The 26,157-nt window shown below is 39.9% G+C and overlaps 1 protein-coding gene across 1 annotated transcript in view; it reads left to right on the forward strand.

Moving 5' to 3' along the window:
* PDE10A (phosphodiesterase 10A) overlaps positions 1-26,157 on the forward strand; it is a 291,313-nt gene that overhangs the window by 240,727 nt on the left and 24,429 nt on the right. The window contains 2 exon segments of the mRNA XM_079148244.1: positions 1,572-1,727; positions 9,833-10,005. Of these exon segments, the coding sequence (XP_079004370.1) occupies positions 1,572-1,727; positions 9,833-10,005 (329 nt within the window).

Below are 26,157 nucleotides of genomic sequence, written 5' to 3' on the forward strand. Positions count from 1 at the left end.
TCATTAGCAATTGGGGAAATGCAAATCAAAACTACACTGAGATTTCATGTCACACCAGTCAGATTGGTAGTCATCAAGAATACAAAATAAGTGCTGAGGAGGATGTGGAGGAAAAGAAACACTTTTACACTATTGGTGGATTATAAATTAGTGCAACCACTATGCAGGTTACTCAGATGACGAGTAACCATGTGACCCAGCTTCACCACTCGTCCATATTTATTCTAAAAGATGAAAGTTATCGTAACATATGGATATTTGCATACCCATGTTTATGGAAGTGCAGTTCATAATAGCCAAGCTATGAAATCAGCCTAGGTGTCCCATCAGTGGATGAATAGATAAAGAAAGCGTGGTATATACATATATTGGAGTTTTATTCAGCCATAAATAAAAATGAGGCTGGACATGGTGGCACATACCTGTAATCCCAGTGGCTTGGGAGGCTGAGGCAGAGGAGGATCAAGAGTTCAAAACCAACCTTAGCAAAAGTAAGGCACTAAGCAATTCAGTGAGAGCTGTCTCTAAATAAAATACAAAATAGGGCTGGGGATGTGGCTTAGTGGTCAAGTATCCTGAGTTCAGTCCCCAGTACACCCCCCAAAAAAGAAAAGAAAGATGAAATTATGTCATTTGCAGGAAAATGGATGGAACTAGAGACCATTATGTTAGGTGAAATAAGTCAAACTCAGAAGGTCAAAGATCGTATGTTTTCTCTCAAACGTGAAAGCTAGAGAAGAAAAGAGAAAAGAAAGGTGGGGGAGAATCTCACGAAAATCAAAGGTGGGTCAGTGGGGGAAAGAGAAGAGGGGGAAGGAGGAAGGGAGAGAGGGGGGGGATACTGGCCAGAGTATGTTGTTGCATTATGTGCCTATACAGATACGTAACAACACATCCTGTCATACGTACGACGACAATGCACCAATAAAAGTAAGGGAGCATTTCACAAAGTGAGTTAGACGGTGGTGCTGCTTTGTGAGAGCACTATAGCCATCCCCCTCACAAGGGCAGGAGCGCAGCTGGCCTTCCCGCAGATGCCTGTCCCTCTGCTGAGCCTTTCTCCCAGCCCTCGCTTCTCTGTCCCGCTCACACCCTGGCTCACGGTTGACCACCTTTCCAGGCCTGTTCTGGCTATTTTATTTAATACTCAGCCTGCCTTCCTCAGTCCCCTCTAGTCCTTTTAAGACCTTCTCCATAGTTTGCCATTTCTTGCACGCTGTGTGGTTTACTTATTAGTTATAATAGTGATAGCGTTGTTAGGATTTAGCATCCAGTTGGTTTCACATGGAAGAGAGCTGAAGCTGCCCTCCAGTGAAGACCTGTCCCACCCACAGTGCTTCAGAACATTTGATCCCTCCTGCACCTGTTCTTAGAGCTGAGCAGGAAGATTCAAGAATAATCAGACTGTCAGGTTCATATGCAGAAAAACAAAGAGGTCAGGAGAAGCCAGGTTCCCGAAGCTTGCAGCATTCCTGGGGTGCTGAAAGCGTCAACGGCAGACAGGAGCGAAGCGAAAGGGTGGCAGGGCTCCTCTCCCGTGTCCTGTCTGAACGTCTCTGCTTATTTTGAAGCGTAAAGGACTGCTGATCGCCTGTCTGTGCCACGACCTGGACCACAGGGGCTTCAGCAACAGCTACCTGCAGAAGTTCGACCACCCGCTGGCGGCTCTCTACTCCACCTCCACCATGGAGCAGCACCACTTCTCCCAGACAGTGTCCATCCTGCAGGTGAGCCCGCCCACGCGCCTGCCCAGGGCCTCAGCGGTGCTTTGTCAGGCTTGCTGGAAAAGCTGTTGTGGTATATTGTATTTATAGTCCGAATTAACTGATTGTGTGGAATTTTTGGATAAAAAGTCCTCCACAGAGATGTTGAATATATATTTTTTTTCCTTTTCTTAAATCTGTTTTAGATGTTGATGGACCTTTATTTTATTCATCTATTTAATATGCCGTGCTGAGAATCGAACTCAGTGCCTCACACATGCTAGACAAGCGCTCTACCACTGAGGCACGACCCAGCCCCGAATATGGATATTTTTCAATTACACTTGTTTTCCAGGTGATATGCCAATAATATATGATATTCAAAAGCCAATTTTATTTCACATAGTTTAACTATATGAATTATCATATTCTTGAACCAGAATGTATTCAGCATCTTAAAAGTTAGGTACATTCAAGGTTTTTAAGTATATTGAATTCCTTTTTTCTTGCATGAGTGTCTTTATTTTATTGCTTTTAAGATGTTCCTGGTGATTGATCTAGATGATGGTAGATCTCACTTCAGTAAAAAGTTATTATGGTTCTTCTTCCTTAAACCTTTTTTCTAAACCACACTTTAACAAGGTAGCTATTGTGTCAAGATAACTTGAATCCTAACACAGAGAACTTTTTAAATTATGATCTGTGTTTGGCTTAAGGATGGTGGACTCTATCTTCCCCTCCTACTGCCAGCACCTAAAGAAGGAAAAGGAATCTGTATGGGTATTCTGATGTGCCGTGTCTGCAGGAGGTCTGGAGTTTCCAGAGTCACACAGCAGAGTGCCAGCAGCGACTCCAGCAGTCACTGGCCATGGGCAGATCACAAATAGAAAGGCTTTTCCCCTCGGTGCAGTTTTTCTGTCTTGTATAAGCCCCCAGGTTTTTACTTTCTCCCCTCAGCTTCTCTACGGCTTCTCTAGTGCTCCTCATTGGGCCTGTGTGTCTAAAGGGTTGATGGTACTGCATGCTCAAACCTTAAAACCCAGCGAAGCTTAGCGTCTAGGTACTGAGAAGGTAAGTCATGAAATCCCTGATGTGCAAATGCTATTCTGAATAGCCACTGGGTAGAAGATATGCTAGATATGGAGTTATTTTAGTTATTTTCAATCTGTAATCCCGGGTAGCTGATGTTGCACTTGCTCACAGACAAGTTCTGTTCCTGAAAGCGGTATGTGATCATTGGTCCTTTCTTTTTTAAATGATGTATATTCGAGTAGATAATTGCATACATACAAGCACACTTAGAAACTTAACGAGGGTAAAAAGGGTGTGTAGACACATATGTCAGTCACACTGTTTGTATGTAGGTAAACGCTGTAGAACTTCATTGCAGTTACTTTTACTTTGACCTCACTTACTCATTATTTGAAGGTATTTTTTGTACAACTAGAAGGGTAGATGCTGGAAATGAGATCCATGGCCTTCAGTTAGAACTCACTGAATCAACACCCTGCACCCTAGAGAAACTCAGACGCTTGACGACGCGGTGCTCCTAGCAGTGTTATCTGAAATGAGTTTTAATAGGCTCATGATGTCTCTCTAGAAAGCCTCTTTAACTGTGATAGAATTAACGTTGAAGCAGGCGGGCACTGGAAAGCAGACTGCCACCAGACTAAAACTAACCCTGTGGTTGAGAAGTTGTGGGAAGTAGCCTGGAGCAGGAGCAGCCGGACCCCGAGCTATTGCTGTCACAAATGAAGGTTCAGGATGGTGTGCTGCATTCCCACAAATCCTTGGTGATGTGGGGGTTCGCAGCGCCTGACAGGTGTTCCTGGAACAACTGGGACAGAGTAAAGGAACTCATGGCGGAAAACTAGGTTCAAACAGGCAAACCTTTGGCATCCAAAGTTGCTGGAGGGTAGCTTCCAGATAGGGTATGGAACCAGTGGCTGGCGTGGACTCATTGCTCTCCTGTTAGAGATGGTGAGGGGCTGCACCCCTGGTGAGGCGGGGCAGGGAGGAAGTGCCAGGCTTAGCTGCAGAGTCATGTGCAGAGCACCACGAGTCTAGAAATGAGCATGTACACTGAACTGACTGGAAGGTATGGGTGGCAGGAATGCTGGGAGGCCCCTTCCTGGGGCAGAGTGCTCGGGACAGCGTTCTCTTTTGCTCTGAGAGCATCTGCACACTTGGCTGTCCTGCGCGTGGGCTCTCGAAACCTCCCTGCTGTGTTCTCAGACCCTCCCAACCGTCCCTCAAAGTTCGACAGCCAGCGTACTTGTCCAGAGCCTCCTGTTCACCTATACCTGTTTAGGCACCCAGCAGATAGACACGTGCAGAGCCAAGTCACATCCCTGCCCTCCTGCCACCAGGTCTGCAGTGGGAAGGGCCATGTCCAGGTGTCTGTCCCTAGGGTACTTGCTGGCCCTCCTGGCCACTCTTGCCCCTGACTCTTCAGCCTGGTGATCAGCAACCGTTGTTTTCTGCCAGTGGCACTCAGCATTCTGTGTGACCAATGCTGTGTGCTCACTGTTTTCCTGGGTACCTTCTCTACTTCATGGCTACTGAGGGGGAGACCTGTCACTTGGGCCTAAAGGTTATAACCTTGAAGTAATCATTGTTTCCCTTCCTTTAGCCACAGGTCCCCAACCTCATACCAAGACCTGCCACTTTTATGCTTTATCAAATGCACCTTCAAACTGGACCAATTAAGATGGCACCTTTGGATAGCAGTAAAACTTACAACTTCCAGCCCTAAAATGAGATAAAACAACGTATAAGTACAACACGCCAGTGCTTCTGATACCTTTGTTTACCCTCAAAAGACTTTTTCTCCTACTGTCTTGCTCTGCCTAGTCCCCATAGCTGTTGCTACATGGATAACTTGGGTCTGGCTGGAACTACCATCCGCACAGCCAGATTAAACAAGATGGGCAGTGCAGTGGGGAAGGGTTCCCACTCAGGCGCCCCCAGGGCTGTGTGAGTGCTGATTTCCATTATGGCTTCCACTGTCACCTGCTGGTCAGTCTGGGCAAGCAGAGGGATACTCCTGACCACCTTAGCAGTGGCGACAAGCAGGCAGGAGTCAAGTACCTCTTAAAACTACACTTCTGCCTCGCTCACACACACAGCTTTGGGGCAGGCAGAAGAGCAGGGAGTGTCTGATGGTCACAGTGAGAAGGGTGTGGTGAGAAGTTCCCTGCTGAGGAAGTGGTAAGTCAGGAATAAATTAAGAAGTGTACCAGCAGAGAGAGAAGACAGACGCGTTCTTAGCTTTTGCTGCGCGTCCTCTTCTCTCTTGGTTCTGCGCAACAGGGATGTCTTGCTGGTGAGTGAGCCCACCACTGTGAGGGCGTGGTGGACTTCAGAAACGGAGCTGTTGCTTGGTCTGCAGCGCATGCCCAAGCCCCTCTGAGCACACAGCCTCCTGAGGCCTGCCACCTGCCCTTCCTGCCCGACACTCCCATTTCAGGCTTCATGCTTTTCTGGTTTTAATAACTTTTGCGCTCACCTCCCACATTTCTCCAAGCCTGTCTCTCGAATTTATCCTCCAAATCTGTGCTAAGCTGTCATTCTCCTGCTGAAGTGTCATCAGTGGCTCTCTGAAGCCTGAGGAATGAATTCCGGGCTTCCTAATTGATGCATAAGTCTTTTTCGAATGGCCTCTGCGTATTTCAGGACCACAATATCTGCCAGACTTTTGTAAATCCACCCCTTTCTGCAACCAGCTTCTTATTTTTTAGATTCAGTTTGAGCATGAACTTCTCTGGTGGAAGGACTTATGGAATCCTCATAGAGCAGGGCACAGCTTCGTGCCTCTTACTTGACCCCTGAGCATCTCGAGCATATGTATGTCTTAGTTGTTTTTTTTTTTTTTTTAATTTGTATTGAAATTTTCTGCTATGAGAATAGCTTTCTAATTCTTTTGAATTGCAAATTGAGGAAGGCAGTTAGTGCCCCTTACTCATCTCTGTACCAACCTCTGAGTCTGTTGTTATGTGCAGAGATGGGAATGTGAAGGAAGAACATGGGTTAGGGAGAAGTCAGAGTGGGCAGAACAACTGGGCAAGGCATGTAGAGCAGAAAATGCAGGCTTCATTTAGGAGAAGGTGAGTGGCGTGTCTCCTCAGGGCAGAGGGCTCCCGGTAGTGGCCCAGCAGCAGAAGGCCAGCGAGATGCCTTCAAGTGAGATTCTTCTGTTTGGGCATTGACATCCAAGAAAGCAGGTAACTCTGTTGTCTTACCTAAAATGTACGAATTTTAAACATTGTGAGAGAAGCATTATTATTGCTGTATTAGATCAATTTGGTCAATTTTCTAAATGAAATGTTACTGATCATTTTGAATATTGAAACTATCCATTTTCTGTCTTTTGCCCTCTGTGAATACCCCATGTTAAGTTCTCAAAAGTCAAGTTTTAGAAAATGAACTAATTAGGAATATATAGTCTCATTATTAGATAATATCCTTATTAATCTTTAATTATCCAATGATTTTGAAATATGATCAAATTTCAGAAAGTTATCTATGTATATTTTGGGATCCCATGACTTTGTCATTACTTCTTATAGCAATAGTATTTATGTGTATCAGCTAGAGTCTCCCAATCATTCTATTCGTAGAATTTACCGCTATCTGTTGGAATAATAGCAAAATTGTGCTTACATTCAACATGATCTTTACTAATAAACTAAAATATGTGACTTGGAGGCAGCTTACATCCTGTCCTTTTCTGCCAATGAACAGAAATGGTCTTCAACCATCAAATTCATTTGGGCATATCTTTTTCTTCATTTAATTTTTCTTCCCTCTTTCCCTTTAACTCTTGATGTAAAGTCATGCTGGTGGATTTTATCATCACCACCATCATCATTTTATCTATTGGGTACTTACTGTGAACCAGAAATGTGTTTTGTACATGTTAATACATTTCATTTTTTTACAATAACCCTATAAGATACTATTTTTGTTCATTTCCATTTTAAAAATAAGAATAATTTGCATCAAAGAGATTAAGTAACTTGTTCATTTGTCACATAGCTAGTGAGATAAAGGATAAAAAGCAAGAATTGTTTGTCCCCCAAAGCCTATACTCTTAATCAGATACTATAGTGCCTCATAATCTGTGGTTTGAAGCAGTCGGTGATTGAACAGCAAAACAAGCACTCTGTGTTAAGTTTTAAAGGCATTGTGACGTGGAGTGCTTGTTGCAGAGTGTTGTATCATCAACTTTATACTTTTCACTATTCGATTTGCCTTGGTTGTATACCAATTTTTGTGGCTTTCACCAAATATCATGATTTCTGTAGTCTCAGGAGCTCCATATCACATGCTGCTTCTGCTTCTGCTGTAGCACTTATGTCCTCTCCTAGGAAAAGCCTCCCATGCTCTCCCATATTCCTCTATCTTATTCAAACACAGAGAACATTCCACTCTATCTTAGTTGCATACTTATATCCTTACCTCTTCTACTACACTGTGAACTCCTTAGAGAATCAGCTTTATTGTTTATAACCTTGGATATAGTAGGTATTAAACTACAATGTCCATATATAACATGGAACACTGCAGACTAAATATCTGCTAAATAAATGAAGACGGATGGTAGGGTTTTCATTTTTGGTGGGAAGGACACAGCTGTGGAAAGAAAGAAGGGGTTCCTGATGCCCCAGCAGTGAGTAGACCAGAGAAGTGCTTAGAACTGTCATCAGGCCCGGAGAGGCCTCCGGGAGCATCTGTTCAGGTGGGTCTTGGTGGCCTTTAGGCATCAGCAGTGTTCACATTCTCTACCATTTATGAACAGCCCACTTATGTACTTGTACAGAAATAAGAATCATCTGCTACTCACCCATCTCACAGTTTTCAGGACATCCCTGGGTAAAAAGAATCTGCAGTCTGCTATTTCATGCTTGATGTGATGCAAAGTAGTATCGACTAAATTAAACCAACATCAACTTCAAACTGTGTAACCTGGACTTAACAATAATAAACTTATCCATGATGTGTACAAGTATTATATTATTTGGGGGGTTTTATTATGTGTTAACTAATGTGAAATTGGAACTTTAAAATGATTTCTAGGGGCTGGTGATGTAGCTCAGTGGTGGAGCATTTGCCTAACATGTGTAAGGCCTGTGTCTCAATCCCTAGTACAGTGGACAAAAAGACAGCATGGGTGGTTTAGCAGTTGATCTTTCTGGAATGTTTGGTTGCTAGTATCTCCCTTCCTTAGTTTATTTTGGTAGGGAACAAAATGCTAGATTATTTTAAAGAGGTGGTGGTACTACTTCCTGTTTGTTTACGTATTCATTCCATTTACTCTTGCAAAATGTCAAAGCCCTAGTTAGAGCTTTTCATTATAAAGGCTTCTACTGAACTTTTCCAAGCTGGTTTCCTTTGATGTCAAGAAGTAGTAAAGGGAAAAATGAATCTAAAGTAGCCAACAGAATACACAGAGCCCTTAAAATGGATCTTGCTTTGTCTTGACTCACAGGCACTGAGCATCTGATGAACACAAGAGTAGAGCACAGCGAGCTCCAGACTGAATTCATAGAACCCAGGCTTAGAATTATTTTTAAGAATTTCAACAGCTTACTAGAATATTCTTATATATTACAGTTTAGCAGATTATTGTGTAAGTGTTGGGATGGAGGAAATAAGACACAAGCCCAGGTCCTGAAGCATGAAGTGTGCCAGGATGAGACTCCGGAGGTGGCCTGCTGGTGAGCATCAGCAGCGTCTCTCAGTGAAGTAAGTTTGTGAAGTGGCACACACAGGTCCCGAGGTGGGAAGGCCGAAGTAGAGGCCAGCTGCTTCACCAGAGTTACCATTGAGTCAAAGAAAGCGGAGTCTGAGCTGAACCAGAGTGGAAGTTTCCTTCCTAGAGATTCTACAACAAAATCGTTGAGGGTTGAGTTGCTAGGTCCTGGAGCTGGCCTCCTACCCAGTGCCAGATCCCCTCTCTGTCCCCAGCAGTCACCAGCCACCTGTGCTGGAACATCCCACGCCCAGCATCTCCTGCACCCTCCATGTGGGAACACAACCTGCTGAAGTTCCTCAGCTCACCCCGGCCTGTTGTCAGGGAAATATCTACAAGAACTGAGTCATTTGCAGTGTATGTCCACTTACAAGACCTCAAGAGCAAATCGCATAGAAACATTCTGATGGTTGAAAACTAGTGGTCACATACAGCTTTACCTCAGAATGTGAAGCACACAATGCCTTAGTGTGATGTCTGATTTTGTAAAGAAGCATACTTTAATGATTTCAAGTTTGTGCTGTGTTTTATCAGTCAATAAATGTAGATCAAGTGAAATAAAAACCAGTTAATCATAGGGATATTGACCATTGATAAAAAAAATCATTAAAAATTGACAAACTGACAAATTGAATACATCTTAATTGTCTCAGCATTGTTGTAGTTTGAACAAAAACTTTTACTAAAAATAAGTGCTTAAAATTCTCAGAGGAAGAAACTATTGTGAAAAGTTTCATAGGGTGTTTCATAGTTAGAAGAAGAACTAACTCTGAGATGAGAGAATGGATTCCCACCACTTCCGTCCCGGGGTGGCGGAGGGCGCTGGTGGTTCACGCATCTGCTGGTTTGTGTGTTGTGTGGATGCATTGTTACCTGTAAAGAGTTTATGATGTACAAAGAAACGTTAGACTGAGGTTGCTTGCATTTTCTTTTAATAGAAGTTGATGGTTACTTCTTTGTGACAACATGCAGTGCACAAGTGTAAAGAGGTGCCTTTTGAAGCCCACTGAGTTCCAGTAGGATGTAAACCTTAAGTTTTTAAATTCATTTAACAGAATAAAACTTCAACCTAAATGTTTTACATTTTCCAGTCCTAATACCTACCAGAAATATGCAAAAACTAGATCTATTTAAGTCCCTGGGGTTTTGTGGTAGTGATGACGTCTCTAGAGTTGAAACAGTTCTTTAAGTGAGCTTCATCGAGCTCACAGAGAGAGCAAAATGCCGTTCCCTGGAGTCCCATCAGGGCTCCTTTTGCTTCCCACAGTCGTGATCCGTGTGCCAAGTAGCATTAGCGATGCCGTTTAAACAACCGTGCGTGTGTGAGGCTGGAGCGTTGTGCTCACTGGTGGTGTTCCTCTGTATTTCTCCACAGTTGGAAGGGCACAACATCTTCTCCACCCTGAGCTCCAGTGAGTACGAGCAGGTGCTGGAGATCATCCGCAAAGCCATCATCGCCACTGACCTTGCCCTTTACTTTGGGAACAGAAAACAGCTGGAAGAGATGTACCAAACTGGATCTCTAAATCTTCATAATCAGTCGCATAGGTAAAAGTGATTTTATATAGTTTAGAAGCCCAGAAAGTGTTATCTGGAATTAATTGATATTTAAGAAATGTAATTTGGCATAAGTTTATATTTGACAGAAGAAATGTAAAATAATTTGCTTTTCTGTTTCATGTGCATATTGTTTATTTTGCATACTTCCTCTTTTTTTTTTTGGTAAAATTTCTGATAGTGTACCATTAGGATGATGGAGATGGAAATGGAAACTAGCCACTCAGAAATTGGTGCCTTTAAAGGAAAAGGTCTTGCCTTGAGTTCACCAGAGTGTAAGATTTGGCCATAGCTTCATAGGCCCAAAAGCACATGAAGATAGATTCACTTTTCAGAATCCAGATCTTATCCACCAAGCTAAAGTGACTAATGTATAAGACTGGAATTTCATTTTATTGGTCTGCAAGCATGTTGAGACACAAGGACAACAGTATTGGCAGTTTTTGTGGTCAGAATCATTTAGGAAGCCAAATAGCAATCATAAGTTTGTTGATGAGCATGGAATCAGAACAAGTAAAATTAGATTCATTGTATCTTCTAATGGTATCAGTCTAAAATGGCCTGATTCTTTTTTATCTGAGGACCAACTTCTTGCCCAGTGGATTCAGAACTATATCAGATACGTTCCTCACAAATCTCCCACCCATCTGTGCGTCAGATCCAAGTCCATTGCTCATCTGCCTCCCTCCTTGGCAGTTGGTAGGTGGTTGCCAGCCACTAGCTTTTACTGCTGTTACTCTCATGTGGTGGTTCCATGTCTGACCAGTCCACCTCAAGTGGTGCCGGCTCTGTCATTAGGCTTATGAACACTGTTAATGGGTTTGATGCCAGCCTGCTCTCTTAGTTCACTAGCTTTGCGTGTTCCCTCTGTGATTCGTTATATACTGCTCCTAACATTTCTTTCCAGGGCACAGTCTCTGCTTTCCAAATTCTTGGAAGAAATTTATTCAGGCATCCCAAATGCAGCACATTAGTTTTACAAATGGATGTAGATATAAAATAAAGTTTACCACTTCAAGAATAGATATCATTTTATTGACATCTTTGATTAAGCAGCAGTTGTTTGTGATTCACCTTACCTTCAAACAGATATAACCAGATCTTTTAGAACCTGAAGCTTGTGTAATTTGGGGGACTTTTTAAAAGAAGACTAATACAAGACATCTTACTTTCACACAGAGCAGAGCCCCTCCCCAGGACCACGCAAGTGGTCAGCGCCGGGAAGGGCCTGAGTCCTGGCACGTCTTCTGCCTTCATCCACGTGCCACGTGTGCTCAGTCTTGTCTCCCACGGGTGGTGTGTGGTCCTTGCACTGGCATCTGGAGACACAGGTTTCTGTTCACAGTTCTCTTTTTTATGACAGTTATAAGTTCAGGAAAGTATAGCCTTCATAAAGTATGTTATGGCTTCCTGAAACCCAGATGCTTCCTTTTACTCCTTGAACATATTATTTTTACTGAATTATTACAATAATTACAATTATCATTATAGAATAGGATATTTAGGCATCTAATTATAAAAAATATGATTTTGTGCTTAATGCTACTTATTCTGTTAACATAGTACATTGCATTCAGTGATTTTCAGATATTAAGCCAATCTTGCATTCTTATGATGTCTTTTGTATATATTGCTGAATTTGTTTCGATGGTATTTTATTAGTATTTTGTATCTATATTCAGAAATTATATTGGTCTGTAGTTTTCTGTTTCTGTAATCTTTGTCTGGTTTTGCTACGAGTACAGTATTATCCTCATATAGTGAGTTGGGAAGTATTACCGCCTCTTCTATTTTTTTGAAAGAGATATGTGGAATGTCTATTAATTCATCTTCAGATGTTTGAAAAAATTCACCAGTGAACTCATCTGGGTCTAGATGCTTCTTTGTGAATATTTACTTATTGGATGATTTACTGTATAGGAACAGTTGGAAATTTAAGAATAGTATAGAGAGAAGTGACTCCTGACTAACAGGGTACAGCCAGTACACATGGTAGTACATGTTTCTCATCAAAACAAGGAGAAACCTAAAACACTTTCAGCTCCACATCTTGTGCCCATTAGAAACCATCTTCAAAATTGAGGCTGACATAATACATCTCATGATAAAATCTGGGAGAATTGTTCTCCACAGATCTGAAATACATGAAATCCTAAGAAAAAACTTCAGAGGAAATTATAAGAATCACCAAAAGTGGTAAAGGTGTGAGTAACTAGAACAGATTAATTGTTCTTTCCTTCTAATTTCCATAAATGTATGTTTGAAGCAGAAATAATACCATTCTAAGGTGAAGTTTGTATCATGTGTAAGAAGTAAATAAGGAAGCAATAGCACAAAGGACAGGGACATAGATTTATAGTATATAAGCTTCTTATGTTTTTGATGGGTAAAGAGTGAAGTGTTAGGTGAAATCATATTAATTTTATGAAGGTGTGATGGGTATACATATTATAATCCCTAGATAAATCAGGAAAAACAATAAAACTTTAAAATACAGAGGGATATTTACTAGTCACTTATTTTTTTTCTCTTTTTATTTTATTTTTATTGTAAACAAATGGGATACATGTTGTTTCTCTGTACATAGAGTAAAGGCATACCATTTGTGTAATCATAAATTTACATAGGGTAATGTTGTTTGATTCATTCTCTTATTTTTTCCTTCCCCCCAACCCCTCTTTTCCCTCTATACAGTTCTTCCTTCCTCCATTCTTGCCCCCCTCCTCAACCCTAACCCTAAACCTAACCCTGATACTAACACTAACCCCTCCCAACCCCCATTACACGTCATCATCCGCTTATCAGCGAGATCATTCGTCCTTTGGTTTTTTGAGATTGGCTTATCTCACGTTGCATGATATTCCCCAATTTCATCCATTTGCCTGCAAATGACATAATTTTATCATTCTTTATGGCGGAGTAATATTCCATTGTATATATATGCAGGTTTCTGTTCACAGTTCTCTTTTTTATGACAGTTATAAGTTCAGGAAAGTATAGCCTTCATAAAGTATGTTATGGCTTCATAAAGTATGTTTCTTTATCCATTCCTCAATTGAAGGACATCAAGGTTGGTTCCACAATCTGGCTATGGTGAATGGAACAGCAATGAACATTGATGTGGCTGTATCTCTGTAGTATGTTGATTTTAATTCCTTTAGGTATAGGCCAAGGAGTGGGATAGCTGGGTCAAATGGTGGTTCCATTCCAAGCTTTCTGAGGAATCTCCACACTGCTTTGCAGAGTGGCTGCACTAATTTGCAGCCCCACCAGCAATGTGTGAGTGTACCTTTTTCCCCACATCCTCGCCAACACCTATTGTTGCTTGTGTTCTTGATAATCACCATTCTAATTCGGGTGAGATGGAATCTTAAGGTAGTTTTGATTTGCATTCTCTTACTACTAGAGATGTTGAACATTTTTTCATATATCTGTTGATTGCTTGTACATCTTCTTCTGTGAAGTGTCTGTTCATTTCCTTAGCCCATTTGTTGATTGGATTATTTGTATTCTTGGTGTAGAGTTTTTGAGTTCTTTATATATTCTGGAAATTAGCGTTCTCTCTGAAGTATGAGTGGCAAAGATATTCTCCCACTCTGTAGGCTCTCTCTTCACATTACTGGTAGTTTCCTTTGCTGAGAGAAAGCTTTTTAGTTTTAATCTATCCCAGTTGTTGATTCTTGCTTTTATTTCTTGTGCTATGGGAGTCCTGTTAAGGATGTCTGATCCTAAGCCAACAAGTTGAAGATTTAGACCTACTTTTTCTTATATAAGATGCAGGGTCTCTGGTCTCATTCCAAGGTCCTTGATCCATTTTGAGTTGAGTTTTGTGCAGGGTGAGAGATAGGGGTTTAATTTCATTCTGTTGCATATGGATTTCCAGTTTTCCCAGCACCATTTGTTGAAGAGGCTATCTTTTCTCCATTGCATACTTTTGGCACCTTTGTCTAGTATGAGAAAATTGTATTTATTTGGGTTTGTGTCCATGTCTTCTATTCTGTACCATTGCTCTACCTGTCTATTTTGGTGCCAATACCATGCCGTTTTTGTTACTATTGCTTTGTAGTAGAGTTGAAGATCTGGTATTGCGATACCCCCTGCTTCGCTCTTTCTACTGAGGATTGCTTTAGCTATTCTGGGTTTCGTGTTCTTCCAGATGAATTTCATAATTGCTTGCTCTATTTCTGTAAGGTACATCATTGGGATTTTAATTGGAATTGCATTGAATCTGTATAGCACTTTTGGTAATATGGCCATTTTGACAATATTAATTCTGCCTATCCAGGAACATGGGAGATCTCTCCATCTTCTAAGGTTTTCTTTAATTTCTTTCTTTAGTGTTGTATAGTTCTCATTGTAGTGGTCTTTCACCTCTTTTGTGAGATTGATTCCCAAGTGTTTTATTTTTTTCGATGCTATTGTGAATGGGGTAGTTTTCCTAACTTCTCTTTCTGAAGATTCATCACTTATGTATAAAAATGCATTGGATTTATGAGCATTGATCTTGTAATCTGCTACTTTACTGTATTCACTTATGAGTTCTAAAAGTGTTTGGTGGAATTTTTTTGGCTCCTCTAAAGATATAATCATGTCATCAGTGAACAGGGATAGTTCGAGTTCTTCTTTTCCTATTCATATGCCTTTAATTTCTTTGGTCTGTCTAATTGCTCTGGCTAGAGTTTCAAGGACAGTGTTGAATAGAAGTGGTGAAAGGGGGCATCCCTGCCTTGTTCCAGTTTTTAGGGGGAATGCTTTCAGTTTTTCACCATTTAGAATGATATTGGCCATGGGCTTAGCATAGATGGCCTTCACAATGTTCAGGAATGTTCCCACTATCCCAATTTTTTCTAGTGTTTAGAGCATGAAGGGGTGCTGTATTTTATCGAATGCTTTTTCTGCATCTATCGAAATAATCATGTGATTCTTGACTTTAAGTCTATTGATATGGTGAATGACATTTATTGATTTCCAGATGTTGAACCAACCTTGCATCCCTGGGATAAAACCCACTTGATCGTGGTGCACTATCTTTTTAATATGTTTTTGTATGCGATTTGCTAAAATTTTGTTGAGAATTTTTGTGTCGATGTTCATTAAGGATATTGGTCTGAAATTTTCTTTCCTTGATGTGTCTCTGTCTGGTTTAGGTATCAGGGTTATATTGGCTTCATAGAATGAGTTTGGGAGGGTTCCCTCTTCTATTTCATGGAATACTTTGAGGATTATTGGAATGAGCTCTTCTTGAAAGGTTTTGAAGAACTCAGCTGAGAACCCATCTGGTCCCAGACTTTTCTTTGTTGGTAGGCTTTTGACGACCTCTTCTATTTCATTGCTTGAAATTGATTTATTTAACTTGTATATATCCTCCTCGTTCAGTTTAGGTAATTCATATGTCTCTAGAAACTTATTGATGTCTTCAAGGTTTTCTGTTTTGTTAGAATATAAATTTTCAAAATAGCTTCTAATTATGTTTTGTATTTCACTCGTGTCTGTTGTGATATTTCCTTGTTCATTCCGAATTTTAGTAATTTGAGTTTTCTCTCTCTTTCTCTTTGTTAGTGTGGCTAAGGGTTTATCAATTTTGTCTATTTTTTCAAAGAACCAACTATTTATTTTGTTAATTTTTCTGATTGTTTCTTTTGTTTTAATTTTGTTGATTTCAGTCTGATTTTAACTATTTCCTGTCTTCTACTACTTTGGTGTTGGTCTGCTGTTCTTTTTCTAGGGCTTTGAGCTGTAGCGTTAAGTCGTTTATTTGTTGATTTCTACTTCTTTTGTTGAATGCGCCCCATGAAATAAATCTTTCTCTCAGTACTGCTTTCATAGTGTCCCAGAGATTTTGATATGATGTGTCTTTGTTCTCATTTACTTCTAAGAATTTTTTTATTTCCTTCCTGATGTCTTCTGTTATCCATTCATCATATAATAGTGTATTATTAATCTCCACGTGTTGGAGAAGTTTCTGTTTTTTATTCTGTCATTTATTTCTAATTTCAATCCATTATAATCTGATAGAATACAAGGAAGTATCTCTGTCTTCTTATATTTGCTAACAGTAGCTTTGTGGCATAAAATATGGTCTATTTTAGAGAAGGATCCATGTGCTGCTGAGAAGAAAGTGTATTCGTTCTTTGTTGGATGGTATATTCTATATATGTCGTTAAGTTTAAATTGTTTATTGTGTTATTGAGCTCTATGGTTTCTTTATTCAATTTTTGTTTGGAAGATCTATCCAGTGGTGAGAGAGGTGTGTTAAAATCATCTAGTATTATTGTGTTGTGGTCTATTTGATTTCTGGAATTAAGAAGGATTTGTTTGACGTACATGGATGAGCCAATGTTCAGGGCATAGATATTTATGATTGTTATGTCTTGCTGATTTATGCTTCCCGTAATTAGTATGTAATGTCCTTCTTTATCCCTTCTGACTAGTTTTGGCTTGAAGTCCACCTTATCTGAACTGAGGATGGATACTCCAGCTTTTTTACTGTGTCCATGTGCATGGTATGTTTTTTCCCATCCTTTCACCTTTAGTCTATGGTTATCTATTTCTATGAGATGAGTCTCTTGCAGGCAGCATATTGTTGGATTTTTCTTTTTAATCCAATTTGCCAGTCTATGTCTTTTGATTGATGAGTTCAGGCCATTAACATTCACAGTTATTATTGTGATATGATTTGTATTCCCAGTCATTTGACTCATTTTTATTTTTTGACATGATTTGGTTTCTCCTTTATTTGGCTATCCCTTTAGGTGAGTTCCTCCCTTTGCTGATTTGCATCGTTGTTTTTCATCTCTCTCATGGAATATTTTGCTGAGAATGTTCTGTAATGCCGGCTTTCTTTTTGTAAATTCCTTTAGCTTTTGTTTATCATGGAAGGATCTTATTTCGTCGTCAAATCTGAAAGTAATTTTTTCTGGGTATAAGATTCTTGTTTGGCATTCATTTTCTTTCAGGGCTTGGTAAATGTTGTTCCAGGCCCTTCTAGATTTTAGGGTCTGGATTGAAAAATTTGCTGATATTCTTATTGGTTTCCCACTGAATGTAATTTGATTCTTTTTTCTCGCGACCTTTAAAATTCTGTCTTTATTTTGTATGTTAGGTATTTTCATAATAATGTGCCTTGGTGTGGGTCTGTTGTAATTTTGTATATTTGGAGTCCTATAAGCCTCTTGTACTTGGTTTTCCATTTCATTCTTCAGATTTGGGAAATTTTCTGATATTTTTGCATTGAATAGATGGTTCATTCCTTTGGTTTGTTTCTCTAACTAAGCCTTCCTCCGTACCAATAATTCTTAAATTTGGCCTTTTCATGATATCCCATAATTCTTGTAGATTCTGTTCATGATTTCTTACCATCTTCTCTGTTTGTTTTCAAGGTTAAATATTTTGTCTTCAATGTCTGAGGTTCTGTCTTCCAGGTGTTCTATCCTATTGGTTATGCTTTCTATGTAGTTTTTAACTTGGTTTATTGTTTCCTTCATTTCAAGGATTTCTGTTTTTTTTTTTTTTTCAGTATCTCTATCTCTTTATTGAAATGATCTCTTCCCGTATTTGCTCTTTTAACTGTTGATTGATGTGATCATTTAATGCCTGCGTTTGCTCTTTCATCTCCTCGTTTGCTTCCCTGATTGTCAGAACTCCCTTTCTGACATTTCTTCTGCTGTGCTGTCATTGGGTTTTATTGATATAGTATCTAGGTTTTTTTGGGACATTTTCTTCCCTTGTTTTCTCATATTGGTCAGATATCAGTGGGACTCTGAGATATTGCAGATTTCCTTATATGCTTATGGTGTCCCTGTAGATTTCCAGTATATCACCTCCCAGCCTTCAGTAGCCTGAAGTCTTGGAGGAACTTGATAATGCAGTGCTTCCGAAGAAACTGCCCCTAGCCCGCTACTGGTTCCAGGGCTTGGAGCTGGCTCTGTGCGGAAAAACTCTCACTGGGCTGTTTGCTCCGAGAAGCTGGCCATGGAAGGAGCCTGCCACCGTAGGGAGCAGGGCTGCTTGGAGAAGTCTCTGGCTGCCTTGCCCTGGTCCCAGAGGCTGCCTGCAGGCCAGGCTCACTGCTGGCTCTGGGACTTGGAGCTGGCTCTGTGCAGAAAGGCTCTCACTGGGTGGCTTGCTCCGAGAAGCTGGCCATGGAAGGCGCCACCGGAGGGAGCAGAGCTGCCTGGGGAAGACTCTAGCTGCCCTGCCCTGCTCTGAGAAGCTGCCCCTGTCCGGGCCTTCTGCCCGGGCTGAGCTTCACCCGGTGGGGGAGACTCACCCCGTGGCTCTATGTTAGTCCAAGTTTCTCAATGCTTACCCTTCTTGAATCCTGGGATCTGGAGCGACAGGAGATGCAGTCACCCTCTAGTCTGCCATCTTGGATCGCCCCACTTATTTTTGACTAGTAAAATATATGCCTGATTAATCCACAAGGAGGCAGGACAGGAGGAAGAAGAACAGAGACAATGGGAAGATGCTAGGCTTGAACCCAATAAAACCAGCAATTAATTTAAAAGTAAATGAACTAAATACCTGAATTAGCCAGAAATTGTCAAACCAAATAAAGTGTCAAGACTTACTTCTGTGTCATCTATGAGATATATATACCCTCTAAATACAAAGCTGATTTGAAGTTAAGTGATAGAAAAAGATAAATCACGTGAAAAGCATTTTAAAAAATAAAAACTAGTGTGGCTGCATTAAAGTTAGAAATAGGCAACATTGCCACACATAAAGAGGGCCAATCTTCCACCAGTCCAGAAGCATCAAAGCACCTCGCAGCAAAGCTTCAGACATACCCAACAAAACTGGCAGAACAAAAAGCATAAGAGGCATACCCAAAATCTTGTTAGGGAGTTTTGCTCCTCTTCAAGTGACTTTAAAAGCACTGTATTGGAGTTCTGCAAAGCTGCTGGAGGTCTGAATATCATCAACATGAATTAACTTTTCTTTATAGAACATTGCAACTCAAATTCTTTCCAACTGCATGTGAAAACACAAGATAGCCACTGTGCTGGGATGTAATACAAATCACAATGAATTTTAAAGGAATGAAATCATAGAATATTCTTGGAATTAAATTAAAAACCACAATGAATTATCTATAAAAGCCCCAGCTATTTAGAAGTTAATTAGCACACTTCTAAAATAGCCTGTAGGTCAAAGGAGCAGTCACAAAGGAAATCAGAGATTATCTCAAACTGATATTGAAAATCAACTATATCCAAATTTGTAGAATACAGCTAAAACAGTGACAAGGGGTAAACTTATAGCCTTAACTACCATTAAGCAGTGATTTAGAGTAGCACTTTAAGCAGCTAGGAAAAGGAAAGCAAATTAAAGCCTAACTTGAAGTCAGTAAGTGTTTAAGATAGAGTCAAACAGTAAAACTTAGGCAAGAAAGGGAGAAAAATTTAAATGCAAATAGTTGGTTTTTTAAAAAAATTAAAATGGATAAGCATTGGCAATGCTAAATTAAGAAAGAAAATACCAATCATTCATATTAACAGGAAAGAGAGGATATCACTACATATGGAAGACTTTAAGGGATAATATAGTTACTACAAATAATATCTTGCTGGTAGATTTGAACTTTAGATGAGGTGGATAAACTGGATAAATTCCTTGAAAAATACAACTTACCACGAACCAGAAAGGAATAGAAAATAAGAATATGCCCTTAAAGAAATTTAGTCTTAAAAGAAGTAAGCAAAAAGGCCTATCAGGGGTAGGGTTGTAGCTCAGTGGTAAAGCGCTCGCCTATCATGTGTGAGGCACTGGGCACTATCCTTGGCACCACATAAAAATAAATTTAAAATGATATTTTGTCATCTACAACTAAAAATTTTTTTTAAATTTTAAAAACCATAGTACCATTTAAAAAAAAAAGAAAGGCCCATCAGGATCATAACTCATGTTAACACTCTGAAATTCTATTTAAAAAATATTTCCACTTTTGAAAAGTGGAAAAGGGAACAATTCCCCATCTATGGTATGACTACTACATAACTCTGATAACAAAATCTAACAAAGAAATTGAAAAATACTTAAAGTCATCTTCCCTCAGGAACATAACTGCAAAGTTCACTAAAAAATATAAACAATTCAGTCATATAAAAAGGACAATATATCATGATGAGTGATTTTTTGGGGATTAAAACACTAATTTATGTAGCTCACCACAATAAAGGAAAGAAGAGGCACTACAGGACCATTTCAATAAGTGCAGGAAAAGCATCTGACACAAGTTAGACCTCCACCAATGGGGAGACGGCCTCCACAAGGAGCACGGGAACTCGTGTGACTGGTGGAGCTCATCTCTGAAGACACCGTGGGCCTGTGGCCATGCGTGCAAACACGCGTGTGAGGTGGGGTCCAGCCGAAGGCTGCCCACTTCCACCACATCTGTGATGCTTCAGCCGGAAGTTCTACCCAGTGTACTACTGCAAGAAAAAGAAATTAGTGTGAAGATTGGGAAGGAAATCTAACTTTATTATGTTCCATTAGTGTTAGAGATCAAATCCAGGACCTTGCATATGGTAAACACGCACTCTACCTCTAAGCTACATCCCCAGCACACATCTTTATTTTTAAATGGTAGACCATCTATAAAAACAAAAACAAAACAAAACAAAAGAACAAAACTCTTCAGAAATCTTCGAGAGAGACACCAGAATTAATAAGTGCACCTGGCAAGTTCACAGATTATGTGGCTAATATTTATTTAAATAGATTCTATTTTTGTACATGAACAACTATCAACTAGAAATTAAACTGGGCTAATGGTGTAGCTGAGTGATAGAGCACTTGCCTATCACGTGTGAGTCCATCAGTGCAAAATAAATAAATAAACCAAATCTACTTGCAGTATCATTAAAATATGGCCTACTTAGGAATAAACTTAACAAATGATGTGCAGATCTCTACTAAAAATACAAAAAGTATTCCAGAGTAGGAATTAAAGAATACCTAGGTGTATGTAGAGATACATCATGTTTCAGTATTGCTAAGTTACGAATTACCTACAAATGTGTCTTCAAAAATGTAATCCTAGTCAAAATCTCTTTATTTGGAGATCGAGAAACTGAAAACAAGTCTATATAGATAGGCAGAAGGCCTAGGATAGTTGAAACAATTTTGACAAAGCAAATATCAAATGTGGAGGACTTAAGGACTTCTTTCAAAACTTAATGTAAAATAGCAATATTCAAGAGAGTGTGTATTGGTGTTCGAATGGATAAATAACCTGGTGAGACAGTGTATAGAAGATTCCAGTGTCTAGGCTACTGATGTCCAACCAAGCTGTTAATGTCGTTCTTGAATTACTGGGCTTTCAGTTGGATTATAGATTTAAATTCAAAAGAAAAATTTATAAAATTTCTAGAACTAAGCCCAGAGGAAAAATCTTCATGACCTTGAATAGACAAACAGAAAGATCAGATCTGCAGATAAGCAGTGATAGATTGGACATTGTTTTGTAAAAAGGTTGAGGTTTTCAAACGATACCTTTAAGGAAATAAAGCCACAAAATATTACAAAATATTCTCTATTTTATAAAGGTCCTATATAACTCTTACAAGTCAGTAATAAGACCCCCAAGTAAAAATTACATGAAAGGCTTTTGCATAACTTAGAAGCCAATAAACGAGACATTTGTTCAACATCTTTAAACATCAGATACAAATTCAAACCACATTGATACCCCACTGTACACACTAGAATACCCAAAATTGAAGATCAACCACACCAAGTATTGGCAAGAATGTGGAGCAACTCAGATATGCATTCCTGGTGGGAGTACGGAACTTAACACACTGCTTTGGAAAGCCCCTTGGAATTGTCTTGGAAAGCTCAGTCTGTTCTTATCCTGTTGCCCAACTATCACCCTTAGGTATTTATTGCAGAGAAATGGAGACCTGGAATCACACCAAGACATGGACAGAAAGGCTTACAGTAGCACTCCTCATAAATTATCCCTACTGGATGATCCCGAACATCTAGCAATAGGTGAATGAGCAGACAGTTTCAGGCATGGATATGAGGAATACTGGACTATTCAGCCATAAAAATTATGAACTGCTGATTCACATGACAGTTTGGATCAGTCACACAAAGGTGTATGTGTGTGTGTGTATATTGCTAGGGATTGAACACAGAGTCCAAGCCCCTACAAATACTACATTGAGAAAAATGGCAAATAGCATTTTTATGAAGTTCTAGAATAGACAAAACAAACCAGTAGTATTGGTGACTGGTAGAATTCAAGTCAACAGTCCTTCCTTGGCAGGGTGAGAGACATTGACAGGAAAAGGGGGCAGGTGTCTGGGTGCCAAAAACATTCTTTGTTGTCACTGGTGTGGCAGTTACCAGTTGTGTACATCTTCACACTCAGCCGTCTAAAGCATAACCTTCAGGTTTATGCAGTTTGTTGTACATAAATTACACCTGAGTTAAAGCATATGAAGCCAAAATGTTGGATCTAGAAGTCTGATGTGATAAAAGATGAAACATTTCAAGTGTTTTCTTCTTAAGCAAGGTAGAGTATATGAATCATGTCAAGTATGTCTTTAATTGAAATCATCAAGAGATTAAGATAGTATGGTCATTAACTCTCCAAGTGAGAACAGACTTCTCTGGGAGGCAGCTAGGAATTGATGAGCTTATAGAAGCAGTCACCGAATTTGGCATTATATTGAGTAAGCTTTTAATCCACTATAGTATTATTAATGGGTATAAAATTCACACAGTGATGTGGCTTTCCCGGCCTCCATAGATTTTGGTTTTTTGTTTGTTTTTGGTACCAGGGATTAAGCCCAGGGTTACTTAACCACTGAGCCTTTTTATATTTTATTTAGAGACAGGGCCTCTCTAAGTTGCTGAGGCTAACTTTGAACTTGTGATCCTCCTGCCTCGGTCACCCAAGTTGCTGGGATTACAGGTGTGCCCCCATGCTTGGCCCATAGATTTCTTTATGGGATGAAATCTTGTGTGTAAGGAATTACCCAAGAAGACCACTGTGAGAGACCACACAGCTTTTGGTTACTGGAAAGCGTCTCACAGGCTCAGAACCCTTCTTTCTCCTCTTTACCATTTTCTAGAGCTTCTTGTCCCACTCGAGTTAAGAGGATGTCAGTTCCTGTGACCAGCTTTTGCACTCCACCACCTGTCCTTTGCAAAGGGCAGTCTGCTGCACAGTTGCATGGCAGGCAGCAGTTGTATCTCAAGTCACTTCTCCAGAGGACCAACATCTGCAGCCAGGGGTTCACTGCAGGGCTAGGAATAGCTTGATTGGAACTACAGTGAGTGGGCAGGTGCCATCTCCACCTCCCACTGGCTTTTGTATCCCACCCTTGGTTTCTTGTTCGGGCAGTCTGGCTGAAAAGAAACACAGTGGGACCCAGTCCCTCACCTGCTGCCATTGTTCTTAAGAAGGAAGGTGGCGTCCAGGGGACAGCTGCCTCCAGACTCCTTGTCTTTATTCATGATAGCTCAAGTTCTCTGCTTACTACTTAAAAAAGAATACTTCTCCAAATTTATTTTTCTCTGTTAATGTGTGATTTGAAACTAGAAGTATATTTTTAGATCAGTTTCCTTTGTTTTACTAGTTACCTTTGCTTATTAATGTAATTCTTTGATTATAAATTCTGTTTTTTTGAGACAGTTCTGATTTAAACAATTACCTCAACTTTCCCTCCTATTATGGCATTGTGTTTTTAAATTGATGAATTTTATTTTTGCAGCAATTTTAGGTTCATGGAAAATTGGCTGAAAGTATAACCATCTGTAAATTTGGCAGAAAATATAACCATCTGTAAGCTTCTTTAGTGAGGTGTCAGTTATGGTCTTCAACTCACATTTGAAACAGATTCTTTGTTTTCTTATTATTGAGTTTTAATTGTTCTTTGCCCTTTATCAGGTATGTGTTTACCAGTATATTTTCCCAGTGTTTGGATCATCTAAGAAATACTATCATGTAAATAACTATAAAGGTTCCCACAACTTCAGATAAATTGGTTCATTAAAAGTATACATGAGGGCTGGGGATATAGCTCAGTTGGTAGAGTGCCTGCCTCGCAAGCACAAGGCCCTGGGTTCAATCCCCAGCACCGCAGGAAAAAAAAAGTATACATGACACAAAATTTATCATTGTAACTATTTTTAAGTATTCAGTTCATACACTAACTACCTTCAGAGTGTTGTTCAGCATCCTGACCATCCATCTCCAGAGCGCTTTCATTTGTAGAGGGTACCGGGTGCCACCCTCTTCCCAGGGCCTGGCAGCCACTGTTCCCCTGCTGTTGCTGTGATTTTCAGTCTTCTAGTCACTTTACAGGTGGACTCAGACAGTTGTCTTTTGATGACTGACATTTCATTTCATCATCCATGTTGTAGCATGTGTCACAATGTCCTCCACTCTAAAGCAGAACAATATTGCACGTAGACGCCACAGTTGCTCACTCATTCACCCCAGTGAACACTCGATTGCTTCTGTTTTTTTCTTTATGAATAATGCTGCTGTGAACATGGGTGTAGGTACATCTTTCCAGAACCTGATTTCCATTTTTTCAGGGAGATACAGAGAAGAGGAATTACTAGGGAGTATGGTAGTTCTGTTTTTAACTTTTTGGGAACCTTCATACTGTTTACCAGAGCAGATGTACCAATTCACACCCCCACAAAGCATGCACAAAGGTTCCAGTTTCTCCGTATCCTTGTGGACACTTATTATTTTGTTTTTGTTACATTATATATATCATATATTTTGTATATGGCATTAATAGTGTCCAGCTTCATTCTTGTGCATATGGACATCCATTTCCCAGCAGCATTTGTTGAAAGGTCTGCTTTCCCTGTTGATATTTGCACCTTTGTTGAGAATCTTTTGATCCTCTGGTGAGGGTATGCTTCTGACCTCTCATGGGCACTGCTTTGTCCCTCTTGATGCCCTTGCCGCACTGCTTGAACACTTGTTTGAGTTAACTTTTTTTTTAACTTTTTTATTTGTTCTAATTGCTTCTACATGAGAATAGAATGCATTTTCACATTGTACACAAATGGAGCATAACTGCTCATTCCTTTGACGGACATGCCACAGAGTCACATCAGTAGTGTAGTCATATATGTATACAGGGTGGTGATGTCCTTCTAATTCTACCGTCCTTCCCATCCCCACTGCCCCACCCCTTCCCTCACTCCCCTCTGCACAATCCAAAGTTCCTTTGTTCTTCCCTACCCACCCCCACTGTGGGTCAGCATCTGCTATCAAAGAAAACATTTGGCCTTTTGTTTTTTGGGATTGGCTTATTTCACTTAGCATGATGTTCTCTAGTTCCATCCATTTACCTGCAAATGCCATAATTTCATTCTTCTTTAAAGCTGAATAATATTCCATTGTGTATATGTACCACTGTTTCTTTATGCATTTATCTGTTGAAGGGCATCAAGGTTGGTTTCATAATTTAACTATTGTGACTTGAACTGCTAAACATTGACGTGGCTGCATCACTATAGTATGCTGATTTCAAGTCCTTTGAATGTATGCCAAGGAGTGAGTCAAATGGTAGTTCCATTCCAAGTTTTCTGAGGAATCTACATACTGCTTTCCATAGTGGTGGCACCAATCTGCAGCCCCACCAGCAATGTATAAATGTACCTTTTTCCCCACATCCTCACCAACATTTATTGTTGCTTGTATTCCTGATAATTGCCATTCTAACTGGAGTGAGATGAAATCTTAGAGTAGCTTTGTATGCATTTCTCTAATTGCTAAAGATGTTGAACATTTTTTCTTATATTTGTTCATTGGTTGTTTATCTTCTGCTCTGAAGTGTCTATTTTGTTCCTTAGCCCGTTTATTGATTGGGTTATTTGGTTTCTTGGGTGTTTTTTGATTTCTTTATATATCCTGGAGATGAGTGCTCTACCTGATGTGCCTGTGGTAATGGTTTTCTCCTGAACTATAGGCTCTGTTCTCAAATTTACTCATTGTTTCCTTTGCTGAGAAGTAGCTTTCTAATTTGAATCTATCCCATATATTGATCCTTATTTTTTACTTACTGCACTTTAGGCATCTTGTGAAGGAAGTCAGGTCCTAATCTGACATGATGAAGATTTGGGCCTATTTTTCCTTCTGTTAGGTACAGGGTCTCTGAT

The sequence above is a fragment of the Sciurus vulgaris genome (genome assembly GCF_902686455.1).
Source record: "Sciurus vulgaris genome assembly, chromosome: 7".
Classification (NCBI taxonomy): domain Eukaryota; kingdom Metazoa; phylum Chordata; class Mammalia; order Rodentia; family Sciuridae; genus Sciurus; species Sciurus vulgaris.